The sequence below is a fragment of the Phascolarctos cinereus genome, unplaced genomic scaffold (genome assembly GCF_003287225.1).
Source record: "Phascolarctos cinereus isolate Bilbo 61053 unplaced genomic scaffold, phaCin_HiC Scaffold_1;HRSCAF=81, whole genome shotgun sequence".
In the NCBI taxonomy this organism is placed as follows: domain Eukaryota; kingdom Metazoa; phylum Chordata; class Mammalia; order Diprotodontia; family Phascolarctidae; genus Phascolarctos; species Phascolarctos cinereus.
This window is the reverse complement of record NW_027555514.1, coordinates 91,641,097-91,654,586: the sequence shown is the minus strand read 5'-3', so window position 1 is coordinate 91,654,586 and position 13,490 is coordinate 91,641,097. Positions and strand designations below refer to the sequence as shown.

Genomic DNA, 13,490 nt, shown 5'->3' with positions numbered 1-13,490 from the left:
GGCCAGGACACCTGGTCCCACTTATCAGCCACCAAGGCTTACAGGCTCCAAACGGAACCTCAGTGTCCGGGTCCCCCACCCCTCGCAGAGGGTGTGGGGCCTGTGGCTTTTACTGCCTCCCAGCTGAGCTGTTCCTGTCCCATTGTGTATGGGGGCAGGGGGTGGGGCAAGGGCCCAGCTGCCAACCTCCAGTTCCCCCCCAGGCCAGTCCCCTCCCCTCCCTGTTTCCTAAGGAAAAGGCCGGTCCTTAGTTCAGAGCTGCCTAGTCGCCGAGCAGCCAACATGGGCAATTTGAAGAGTGTGGGTCAGGAGCCTGGCCCGCCCTGCGGACTGGGCCTGGGCCTGGGGCTGGGACTGTGCAGCAAACAGAGTGGGACGCCAGGACCAGAGAATGGGGGTCCACCGGTGGCTGACATCAGGTGAGGGCCATGTGCAATATGGTTTTGGGGAGCTGTACGAGGGTTACAAGGGACCACTATTGGGCTGGAGGTGCCAGGAATATGGGAGCTACTCTGGCAGGGACATACTCTGGCTCAAGGACAAGAGAAGCTAATATGCTCATGAATGGGAAGGCCAGGAAGGCTGGAAAACAGGTGAGGGAAAGAGTAAGGGTTTTATAATATCCAAAGGGATGAATACTACAAAAAGAGAGTACCAAGTGCTGAGGAGAGATTAGGAAGTCAGCAGAGAGGCTAGGAAGGAGTCGAGGGATTTCCAAAATCTGTTAAGGAGAGAAGGAGAGAGGTCAGGGAGCTAAGTTAGTACAGACGGTAAATTGATGGGGGTTGGAGCACACTTCTCTTCCACTCTCTCCATCAGCAAGCAAGACCCTGTCCACTTACCCAGCTGTCCTCCTCCCCAGAAAATATACTTGACAATTACTTTCTCTAGTCTCTTCTAAGGTGATTGTTCTAGGGCAGGAAACCCTGATTTGGCCACGGGAGACTTCCAGACCCAATTCTCTAATCTAAGGGTTCTTAACCATTCTTGTAGCATGGACCTCTTTAGCAGTCTGGTAAAACCTGTAGACCCTATCTTAGAATAACGCTTTTAAATAATTGAAGGAAATGTTCAATTTTAACCTAGAGGTTGGTGAAAATACAGATAATTTTTTTTCCCATCCAGGTTCACAGACCCACCTGGAATCTATCCTCAGACCCCAGATTAGTCCTATCTGTATTAGCAGCCCTTAGTTCCATCACTGGAAAATAAATCAGTGATAGTGGGGAGGAGGAGCAAAAATGGGGAGTTGGAGGCAAAGGAGCAATGGGACTGAGACACAGGGGTACAGGTCATCCCTGATCCGAAGGTGCAGCCCAGCACTGCCTGGGCCCCCTCCCTTCCTCCCCCACCGTGGCAGCTCTGGGAGGAAATGATAACGCTCTAGAGGCTTCCCTTCACACGATCTCCAGTCCTAAACGAGCCCTTAGCAGCCCCTGATGAGGAAGGGGTCCAAGCAGGAATCTGGCAAATCTGGGCTGAAGAATCCTAACTGAAGATAGCACAACAAGGAGCTCCATCCAGTCCCCACTGAAGTTTTTGTTCATCCCTGGGCACTGGGACTAGTTCCTAGTGAGAAGTAATAGGATTGTAGGGCCATGCAAACAAAACTCTGCAGAGGATATTGTGGGTGAGGCAGAACTCAGAATTTTCAGCTTCAGATCTGTCCAAGACTTGACCTTAAATTGAGAGGGTCCTAGGCAAAGCTATAATTAGGATTTCTGGTACCTAGGGTAAAATGAGGTCAGAGGGAGGCAGGAAGAGACAGTTCTCCCCATTTGGGATGCAATTAAGCAGAGAAAAGGAGAAGCCTTTTACCCAGAAAGTCCAGCTTGAGTCCCTGGGACACAGCCAAAGATAACTCCAGAGGTGCCAGTTGGGAGTATGACCAGGGGGGAAGGCAGACATTGAGAAAGGGGCAACACGGAACAGGAACCTTGAGGGTAATGGACCAGGGCTCATTGAAACATTCAGACAATTTCAAGCACCTCTTCAGGAGGATTCATGTCCCTTGTCAGCTATCCTCAGTGCCCTGGGACAAAGCTCCAGTTGCCCCACTCTAGTTATAGCTCTAGTCCTAGGGAGAGATCTTTGAGAAAGTTGAGAGAAGTCCACGATACCCATGACTCCATCCTTGACTCCTTAACAGCCCTCCGGTAGCCCGGCCACCCGAGGGACCCAAATTCTCAAGGATAAAGAACTGGGAAGTAGGAAGCATCACGTATGACACCCTGAGTGCCCAAGCACAGCAGGTAAGCTCCTCAGAACTTCCCCCTCTTCCTGCCTTGCTCTTTTCCTCCTGAAAGTAGAAAACCATTTACTAGGAGGCCTTTCATATTTTACAAAGGGGACCATTTAGAAAGTAGCCCCCGGTACCTCCCAACCTTTCTTCCCTCACATAGGACTCAGATTCCCAAACCCAACACTAATCCCAAACACCCCACTCACCACTCCCTGTCAATACCTCAACCCTTCAAACTACATAAGGGAGAGAATGCTGGACTATGAGTCATAAGATGTGAGACTTCTAGATCCAGTTCTGCAAAGTGACTGGCTGGTTCAAATTGCCTGTCAAATAGAGATAATAATTATTGTCCCCACCTAACTCATGTGGGCATGGATAGATGAACAGACAGACAGATGGATAGATGGATGGATAGAGAGAGAGAGACAGACAGACAGACAGACAGATAGATGGATAGATAGATAGATAGATAGATAGATAGATAGATAGATAGATAGATAGATAGATAGATGGTAGACAGACAGGGCATTCATTAAGCATTTACTATGTGCCAGACACAGTGCTAAGGCTGGGGATACAAGTACAGGTAAGCAAAATCATCGTTGTCCTTGAGGAGCTTATATTTTAATGGAAGAAGACAAAAATTGAGACTAAAGTAGGAAAGTGAGGACAGGCATGAAAAGAAGGGGGTGACAAGGCGTGGACATGGCCAGAAAGTGGAATACAGGCACAATTCTGGCCAAGATGAGGTAAAAGTTCAACTATCACAGCCTGGCAGCACAGAATAAGAGTCCAAGGTTCTGGTGGGAAGAGGATGTGGATAATGTCCAGCAGGACATGCAACAAGTTCTGTAGATGGCTGGGAAGAAACAACAAAGAAAATCAATAGATGCAAAAGTACCTAGGAAAAAGATGTGTTTTAGAAACACAAGAGACTGAATAGAGAGCGCTCAAACCTTAACTTTAGCCTCAGCGGTGTTTTAGCCCTAACTTGACTCCTCCCTCTGACTCCAATCCTGACACCAAATGCTCTAACTAATTCCCACAGCCCCATCAAACCTCCCATATCCACCTCAAACTCTTGAACCCAACTCTCCTCCCTGCACAATCCCGCCAGACCCACCACCTTTCTCTTACTTAGTTTCTGACTCATCATGTTCTCACCACCAGGATGGGCCCTGTACCCCAAGACGCTGCCTGGGCTCCCTTGTGTTTCCAAGGCAACTTCAAAGCCGCCCCACAGAGGGGCCCCTGTCCCCTGGCCAGCTACTCATCCAGGCCCGAGATTTCATTAACCAATATTACAGCTCTATCAAAAGGTGAGAACCAGAATCCCCCCCAACCTATCCCCTTTGCGCCCTCTCTTCTGAAACCCCTAGATGCCAAGCTGCTTCAAATTCTATCCACCAGAATGACCTCATTATAAAAAAAATAGCGCAGTGTAATAGAAAGGAAGGAAACAAGTATTTATTAAGTGACTGCTCATTGTGTTAAGTGATTTACAAACACTATCCCATTTTCTCCTTACAACAACCCTGGGAGATAGATCCAATCATTATTCCCATTTTACAGTTGAGGAAACTGAGGCAAACAGAAGTTAAGTGACTTGCCCAGGGTCACACAAGTGGCCAAATTTGAACTCAAGTCTTCCTTACCCCAAGCCCAGTACTCTATCCACCACTGTACCAGCTAGCTGTCTTTCTAGAAAGAGCATGGATTCAGAATCTCAGACCCAGGCTTCAAACTTGTCTTTGTTCTTACCTATTTATGTAATCTTGGACTCCAGCTTCTTCATCTCCAAAATGAGGGAGCTGTTGTCTATGATCTCTGAGGGGCTAGCCTGCTCGAGATCCTATGAAACCAGCCCACTAAGATTCCTCAGGTGGGGGCTTTGATTTCTTCCTGTTCCCACCCCCCACCTCTCAGACCCTTTAGGGACTCTCTTTCTTTAATCCCTCCAATCAGCATGACCTCCCAATCATAAGGCCAGAAATTCCGACCACACATACACACAGCTCCCCTCCAGCACTGTCTCCCCAGCTTCCAACAGTGAAATCAAGCAGCCTTGGGGCCCCTTCCTTCAACCTTTCTCCCCACCACGGTTTTCCCTACCTTCTTTCTACAGGAGTGGCTCCCCAGCCCACGGACAACGGCTTCGGGAAGTGGAGGCCGAGGTGGCAGCCACAGGCACCTACCAACTCCGGGAGAGTGAGCTTGTGTTTGGGGCTAAGCAGGCCTGGAGAAATGCCCCACGATGTGTGGGCAGGATACAGTGGGGGAAGCTGCAGGTGAGGGTATGAAGGATGGAAAGAAATTAACTTCCAAGGAATAAGCCAGGCATCCAGGAAAAAGGGTAAGGGGTGGCAGTGGGGTGGAAAAAGAAGAAACATTCTTTGGCCTGCTGGGAGGTGACTTGTCTTTCTGCCCAATGGGAATTACTGGAGAGGCACAATCAGGCTGTCACCAAGATCTCATCTTTTATGGCCCTCGGCCCACTAGTCAACACTGTCCATTCAGTCCTCTTCTAGTTGCCATTGGTGGAAGGGTTGAGTAGGGAACACTTAACAATTAAGATAAACAGACACCAAGCTCTAACCCCTTACAAGGCAACATCCAGTGCAATCCATTTACCATTTGTGAAGTGCCTGGCTGTGGAAAGCACCAGGAGAAGCACGAGATGAACAACAAGGTGGAGGGAAGGCAGCACCGAATGGAGATCCCCAATTCTGCCATTTACTCACTAGCTATGTAACCCTGAGTAAGCCAATTCCTGGGCCTCAGTCATATTACCTGTAAAATAAGAGAAGGGGGTTAGATGAGGTGATCCTTAAGGTCCCTTCCAGCTGTAACTCTCTGATCCTATAAATAATCTTATAAGCTATTATAACAGAGACTGTGTAGCTAAGGATAATCAAGGAGAGGTCATCTTAATAAAGTTAATCAAGAGAAGGCTTCTGGGAAAAGAACTGCCCTCTTTCTTTCTCACTGTTTACCAAGGTGGGGAGGCTACTCTCAGGAGATGTGATAGCCTTCATACCCAAAGAGAATAAAAATAATAAGAAAACTACTTAGCATTTAGATAGCACCTTAAGTCTTACAAAGTGCTTTGCATATGTTATCTCCATTGATCTTTGCGACCCGGTGAGGTAGGTGGTGAGGTAGGTGCTATGACTATGCTCATTTTACAGATGAGAAAACAGTCTACTTGCCCAGGGAAATGTGCCCTCACATTCAGCTCATGGAGGGAGAACTAAGGACTATTACTCATGAGGTATCAATGTTGAGAGGCAGCTGTGATGTAATGAAGGACACTGGCTTTAAGTCCTGGCTTTTAGTCCTGGCTCTGACATTTACCTGCTGTATATGACCTTGGACAAAAAAATTAAACTCTCTGTTCCTCCATTTCTTCATCTGTAAAATGGGCATAATCTTTATACTACCTATTTCAGAGGGTTGTTATGAAGATAAGTGAGCTAAGAAGAGCTAAAATTTCTGCAGTAATGGAAGATTTACAAAGCACCTTCCTTACAACAAACCTCTGAGATAAATAGTGAAGATATTATTATTACCATTTTACTGATTAGGAGACTGAGGCTAAGTATTAGTGAGCTCCTGGGGCTTCACCATTCACACAGCTATAATGAGGGAGGATTCAGACTGAAAAATAACCTGGGCCTTCTGATTCCAAGTCCATTTCTCTTGCCTCCGACCCCTGAAAACCACGAAACACAAACTATAAATACAGCCCATTATTGTTTTTGTTACGGGTTCCGACACCCTGACTCTATCCCACCACTCCAGGTCTTTGATGCCCGAGATTGCAGCTCTGCTCAAGAGATGTTCACCTGCATCTGCAATCACATCAAGTACGCCACCAACAAAGGCAACCTTCGGTGAGTGGATCCCCCACTCAATACTGAGAACTGCCCTACCACCTACTCACACCCTTCCCATTCCTGGATTTGATATGCTAACTCATTCTATCCCTAATGACCATCAGACGTTCTTCCCTCAACCACAACACTCCACTCTGAGACCCAGTGCAGCCCAAACTGAGACTCCTCCTACACCAGAGCCTCAACTAGCATAAGATCACTGGGGCTTTGCCCCAGGGTGCCTGCATGGCAAGGTAGAGAAGGATATACTTCCTCCTTGTGATACCCATGATCCCTGGGCCTCCCTAAACCACCACAAATTGATATTGCCTCTGAGTTACCACTCCCAGAATCCTCTTGCTATGTACCTCTTCTAGGTACATAGTGTAACAATGTGTGTGGTCAGACTGGCCTGGGGCTAGTACCATACCTCATCCCCCTCCCAATTAAATTTGGCCTGAGGTAAAAGAATTCCAAGTTACAACCCTGTCTCCTCCCATACCATACACCAGGGACCTTCTCCACTTCTTTTGCCCCCTATCATTATCAACCCCAGCCTTTCCTCAAAGCCCTTCAGCAGGTTTGTATAGGAGTATGAGCACAGAGTGTATATGGGAAAGTCTCATGTCACTTTCTTCCCTAGCTCAGCTATCACAGTGTTCCCACAGCGCTCCCTGGGCAAGGGAGATTTCCGTATCTGGAACAGTCAGCTGATCCGCTATGCAGGCTACAGGCAGCAAGATGGCTCTGTCTTAGGGGACCCAGCCAATGTGGAGATCACTGAGGTGGGTGATGGGGTCAAGGACCTGGCCAACATAAAATGGAGAAGGGGGAGGGGTGCCCACCATGGAGATCACTGAGGCAGATGATGAGGTCAGAGACCTGGCCAAAATGAAATGGAGGAGAGGATGCCCACTGTGGAGATCACTGAGGTGAAGGATGTGGGACCGCTAGTATGGAGGTCACTGAGGCAGAAGATGAGGTGCGTGGCCAATATGGGGATCACTACATTAGAGGAGATAGGGAGCCATTGTAGGGATCATTGAAGTGAAAGAAATAGGGTGATCCTTGTATCAGCAAGGTGGGGAATAAGGGATGACATGGAGAACACTAAAATAGGGGAGGCATGGTAGCCATTGTGGGGATCACTGAGGTGAGGGAAAGGGGTACTTGGCCATGAAGGTTACTAAAGTGGGCAGTGTGGGATGATTGATGTTGCAGTCACTGAGGCAGGGTAGGGTCATTCTCTGGAGCCTCTCCCCTCAGCTCTGTATCCAGCATGGCTGGACCCCAGGGGATGGACGCTTTGATGTGCTCCCACTGCTGCTCCAGGCCCCGGATGAGCCACCTGAACTCTTCCCTCTGCCCCCAGAACTTGTGCTCGAGGTGCCACTGCAACATCCTACGTGAGTAGTAGCAGGGGAGGAGAGAGGAATGGCCAGGGGTATAATGGTCTGGAGGACTCCTGGAGCTCTTCTGAGCTCCTACTGAGGAGGTGCTTTGTGCTGGACTAGTCATGGACTGGGAAACAAGGATGTAGAAGACAGGGTCCCTGCTCTCCTGGGATTAATGGTCCAGCAGAGGTGATGAGGCATGTATACAAATAATCATAACACAAAGTAGAGTATGGACATAGAAACAGAAAATAAGCAAAGTGTTCCAGAAACAATCTCAAGAAAGGGGTAAGAAAGCTAGATTTCATTACCCTTGCCTCACCTGGGATTTTGTTCTTCCTTTCTCTGGCACTTCAACCAGGCCTATGCCTTCAATTGGAGGAGTCTGCTGGCCTTTCTATTTCTCTACACTTTCCCTAGCCCTTGCCTGACTGACTCCTTGAGATTCTAAATGCTCCCAAGGGCCCCCTGGCCTTGGCATGGGTGCCCCCTTACCTTCACTTATGTGTACCTGAGACAAACCTTTTGGATAGTCAAAAGGACTTCATCAATGACTAAAGAAAAAGTCACAAACTTACAGGCACACATGTGACAAGCTACCAAGTGTGAGAATCTTGAGACTAAGAAAATAACAAGGACAATACAGTAATATATACCAGCCCCTCCACCAAAGTCCTTCTTGGATGCTTTACCTATCCATCAATCAGCAAGCACTTATCAAGTGTTTACTCTGTGCCAGGCATTGTGCTAAGTGCTGACGATACAAAGAAAGGAAGAAACACTGGCCCTGACCTGCAACAAGATGATATACAAAGAGCAGATGAAAAGCAGTGTGAGAGGGAAAGGCATTAACAGGTGAAGGGATGCACTGGTGCTACTCAAGCTTGGGTGGAGACAGAGCCTTTTGCCTAGATAGCCCAAGGCTTCTGGTGGTCTGAGTAAAGATCATTTCTCTGTCCAAGGGTCCCTCTCAGCTCCTGATTAACTACCAAAGGGTACATAAACTGTGAGCCCCAATGCCATGACTGTCTTTGGTCTAAGAGAGACAGCCAAATGGCTATCCTTTTATTAATAACCTGCTGGCCTTATTAATGCAATCATTAAATTACTCAGAAAAAAACACAGGCGGAGGGATGGAAAAGGCCGCTTGCGGCGGAGGCTGAGGGGAGGGGACAGTATTCTAGCCTTGGCAGACAACCAGTGCAAAGACACAGAGATGGGAGCTGGAGTTCTGTTTGAGGAACTACAGGTAGGCCAGTATATCTGGAATGTAAAGTGTGTGCAAGAGAGCTAAGTGTAAGAAGCCCTGTAAGACAGGAAGGGGCCATATTATAAATAGCTTTAAATGACAAATAAAATAATTTATATTTGATCGCAGAGGTGATAGGCAGCTATTGGAGCTCGCCGAGCAGGGGTGTGAAATGGTCAGACCCAGAAAAAAATCATCTTGGAAGCTGGATGGAAGATGAATTGGAGAGGAGAGAAACATGAGGCAGACAGACCAATTAGGCTATTGCAGTAATCCAGAGGAAAGGTGACAAGGACCTGAACTAGGGTTGTGACTGTGGGAGTGGAGAAAAGATAGATGTGAAAGATGTTGTTATGATAGAAACAGCAATGGGCTGGATATGGGGGTGGGGGGAGTGACTGAGGAATAGAGGATAAAACCAAGATTACAAGCCTGGATGAAGGTAAGGATAGTAGTACCCTCAACAGTAATAGGGAAATTCAATAGAGAGAAAGGTTGGGGGAGGGAAGATAACGTGTTCTGTTGTTGATACGTTGAGTTTGGAGTAGATCCAGATGTCTAAAAGGCACAACCATAGTTCAAGTGAGAGACCAGGCCTAGGTCTGGGCATTATCTGCATAGATACGACCCTTGAACCTATGACGGGTGATAAAGTCACCAAGCAAGACATCAGAGAGGGAGAAAAAAAAAAGACGGCGTAGAACAGAGCCTTAGGGAACACCTAAGATAGAACAGTAGATGAAGAATCAGTAAAGAAGACTAAGGAGAAGTCAGATAGGAAGAGGACCAGAACAGTGTCTCAAAAACCTAGTGAGCAGTGTCCAGGAGGGAATGTTCCAAGGGCTACAGAGAGGTCAAGAAGACCCAGGACTGAGAAAAGCTCATCAGCTTTGGCATGGCACACAAGTGACCTTGGTTTCTCAAAAGCTAAGCCAGTGCAGCATAAATTCAACTGGTCTTAGAAAGTTGGAAAGATTTCCAGCATGGTCCCAGATAGAAAGAGAGGAACTATTTGAAGAGGTTTATCACAGAAAGGATGGCCTGGTAAGGAAGAGACATACCTGGCTACAGTAGCTCATGACAACTTTGTACTACCCAATTGTCCCCTGCATCAGTGGAGAGGGAAACCATCAAAGCATTTACCTAGTACCTTATAAGATGCTTTCCTCACACACACACACAAAGAATCTATGAGGTAGCTAGGACAAATATTATAGGCAGCCAGGTGGCTCAGTGGACCTGGAGGCAGAAAGATCTGAGTTTGAATCCTGCCTTAGACACTTCTTAGCCATGTGCCCCTGGGCAAGTCACAGTTCCTCATCTGTAAAATGAGGACAATGACAGCAATTACCTCCTAGGGTTGTTGTGAGGGTTAAATAATACACGTAAAGCACTTTGGAAAGCTTAAAGCACTATAAAAATGCCAACTATTATTTATTATTATTATTATTATTATTATTATCAGTCCCATTCTACAGATGAAGAAAAGAAGCCCGAAAGAGGTACAGATGTATCAAAGATCCCAAGAGCTAGTAAATGTCAGAGCTAGCACACAGTCTTCTTTCTCCAAGTCTGGTGCTCTCTCTCCCATGATGTGTGGTCCAAGATGCTCCCAATGTAGCAAAAAATGTACAATATGGCATCTTGGCATTAACTAATCTATTCTTTGCCTATCATATGACAGCCATTTCTTATAAGGTCTGGAGATAAAAGGGACTCTAGAAACCATCTAGCCCAACCCCTGTATTTTACAGATGGGGAAACTGAGGCACAGAGCGGTTAAGCGACTTTCCCACAGTCAGATCACAAGAGTATCAAGTGGCAAGGCTGGGAATTCATCCCCATATCTTCATCTCTTCAAGAAGACTCAAAACCAGTGGTTTTGTTACTCTATCGAGTCTTCCCATGGGCTAGTTAGATAAGAACCTTCCCTCTCTGACCTCATATGGAGTGTTGTTCTACCCGTCACTGATACACTTCCATCTTAATCCAACATTTATTAAGCAGCTACTTCGCTGCCAGGCTCCCGTTCTGGGTCCCAAGTATACAAAGACAAATATTTTAAAGTCCCTAACCACAAGGGGGTATGCGGTGATGTCCAGAGGTAAATAAATACAAACTACAAAAGTACACAATAATGTCAGGGCGCAAGAGTGCTAAGGACTTCGGGGGTCACAAAGGCCTGGGGTGAAGCTTCCTACATGAAGTTTGGTCCCCCAGCTGCTAGTGCCCCTTGCCCCCCAAACTTCTTGTATCTGTTTTGTTTATGCCTCTCTCCGTACATGTTGTCTCCTCTGTCTAGACCGTTAATTCCTTGAAGGCAGGTTCTGTACTATTTGTGTCACTGCATCCCTGGTATGTTGTTCAGTTGTGTCCCACTGTCCATGACCACTCGGACCATAGCACACCAATACTGTCCATGGGATTTTCTTGACCTCATATCACGGTGGTTGTCGTTGTTGTTTTTGTTCGGTCGTTTCTGCTGTGTCCACCTCTCTGCGACCCCATTTTGGGGTTTTCTTGGCAAAGACATTGGAGTGGTTTGCCATTTCCTTCTCCAGTTCATTTTACAGATGAGGAAACTGAGGCAAACAGAGTTAAGAGACTTGTGCAGGGTCATACAGATAGCATCTGTAGCCACCAACACTCTGTCCACTGTATCACCTGGCTACATATAGTGGCATATAGTAAGGGCTTAATAAAAGGATGGTTGATAATAGAATTGACAGAAGTTAGGGATACTAAGAGGCAGAAGAGAGGACAGGAGGTCCTTCTGACAGACGTGACAGGGGGTATACAGGACAAAAGGACAGGAGATGGAATGTCACATACAGGGAACAGTAATTAGACCGGTATGTGGGTGATTTCATCAATGAGGATGCTTCCTCCTACAGGGCAGATCACAACCAATCCATGAGTTCTCATCCTCTCCGTTTTGTCTGAGTCCTACAAATCCTCCATAGGAGATCTCCCAAGTGGGCTTCACTCACTTCCACACATTCTGAGTGATGGCCAAGTTTACAATGAAGCCAAACATTACACAAACGACACTAATTCCGTGAAATTCCTACCCACGCGAAGAGAAGGGTTATTTATCATTAGAACAGAGAAGAGATTTTCTGGGTTGTTTTTGCATTTCTTGTAATCCTAGTTCTTAGCATGGAGCCTGGCACACAGGAGGCATTCAATAAATGCTTATTGACTTGGCTTTACTGGGGATCAAGGAAAGTTCTATGGAGGAAATGAGATTGAAGTCTTGACAGTGTGGGGATGGATACCATCCTAGACTGAGCTGCAGCTCAGTCAGAGCTGGAGGTCAGATATGGGGCTACCTGGGGATATGTTGTGGGGTCCCCATGCCTTTCTTTTCCACCCTCGTCCCACACCTGGCAGGCTGGAGTGGTTCGAGTCCTTGGGCCTACGTTGGTATGCACTCCCAGCTGTGTCCAACATGCTTTTGGAGATTGGAGGACTGGAGTTCCCCGCAGTGCCTTTCAGTGGCTGGTACATGAGCAGCGAGATTGGCATGCGCAACCTGTGCGACCCTCACCGATACAACATCCTTGAGGTGAGGGCTTGGCCAAGGGCCAGCCAAAGTCCCTAGGGTACCATTATGATCTAGAAGAGAGAGAAGGCTAGGAAGGAGGGACACAACCCCAGAACTCTATTACACCTATTTGGCCCACCTGTCCAGAAGCAAGGAAGAATGCTGAGAAAACGAAGAAAAATGGGGACTGGATTTTGGAGGGGGAAAAGGGGATCAAAGTAATTTCCCCTTCCTATGCTTCCTTTACAGAGAAAAAGTCAAGCCAACCTCAAACCTACTAATGTCCATATATCTCAGGCTGTCTCTTAGCTAGCTCTCTCTCCAATGAGTGTTGCTGTCTTAGCCAGGAACTCCAAGGGAGGAACTCTCTAGGCTCACTCCTGTTAAGAGGTTAGGGACAGAGGTAGACTGTCTCCCCATCCTGCCCCCTACCAAACCTCCTATGCACCCCTGCTCCCAGGATGTGGCCGTCTGCATGGAACTAGACACCCGGACAACCTCCTCTCTGTGGAAGGACAAGGCAGCTGTGGAGATCAACCTAGCAGTGCTGCACAGCTACCAAGTAGGGAAGCAGAAGAGGATGGGGAAAGAGGGGTTGGAAGTGGGAGGGAACCAATTAAGCGTTCTCAGGGGAGCTGAGGGAGTGTGCCCCACTGAAACCTGGAAATTATAGTCACAGCACTATAATGAGTACTGGAAACCACAGTACAAGGAAATGGGGGTGATAAGAATTGTGGCACAATGTTATAATGCATCCTGGGAAAAGTAATCCAAAAACTCACACAAGGCACCACAGTAGTCTACAGGCCCAGCACGCTGAGTTATAGCTTGCAGGACCTATTGCTTTCTATGTACTATGAGGGCACAACCCATGCTGGTTAGAGTTTGATGGCATTTATTCTAGGCAACACATAATAGTTCATATCTTGGGTTGCATTTATATAGTACTTTAAAGTTTTCGAAGCTCTTTCCATATGTTAATTCATTTGAGCCTCATGATAACCTTCGGGGGAGGTGCTATTATCCACATTTTATAGATGAGGAAATGGAGGCTAAGAGAGGTTAGGTGACTTGCCCAGAGTCACACAGCTAGTAAGTATCTGAAGCAGGATTTGAACTCAGGTCTTCCTATTTTCTTTTTTTGGCTAGGCAATGGGATTAAGTGACTTGCCCAGGGTCA

General features: G+C 47.1%; 1 protein-coding gene across 4 annotated transcripts in view; it reads left to right on the top strand.

Annotated features, from left to right (window-relative positions):
• Positions 1-235: 235 nt before the first annotated feature.
• NOS3 (nitric oxide synthase 3) overlaps positions 236-13,490 on the top strand; it is a 23,722-nt gene continuing 10,467 nt past the window's right edge. Inside the window, exons 1-9 of one of the 4 annotated variants that reach the window (XM_020977831.2) lie at positions 236-419; positions 2,150-2,252; positions 3,416-3,564; positions 4,371-4,533; positions 6,047-6,138; positions 6,764-6,905; positions 7,387-7,526; positions 12,157-12,331; positions 12,771-12,872. In XM_020977831.2, coding sequence (XP_020833490.1) covers positions 283-419; positions 2,150-2,252; positions 3,416-3,564; positions 4,371-4,533; positions 6,047-6,138; positions 6,764-6,905; positions 7,387-7,526; positions 12,157-12,331; positions 12,771-12,872 — 1,203 coding nt within the window. In that variant the 5' untranslated portion in view covers positions 236-282. Of the gene's footprint in view, positions 420-2,149; positions 2,253-3,415; positions 3,565-4,370; positions 4,534-6,046; positions 6,139-6,763; positions 6,906-7,386; positions 7,527-12,156; positions 12,332-12,770; positions 12,873-13,490 lie in introns of those variants that run through there. The other 3 variants (XM_020977829.2, XM_020977827.2, XM_020977828.2) reach the window with 3 other exon arrangements.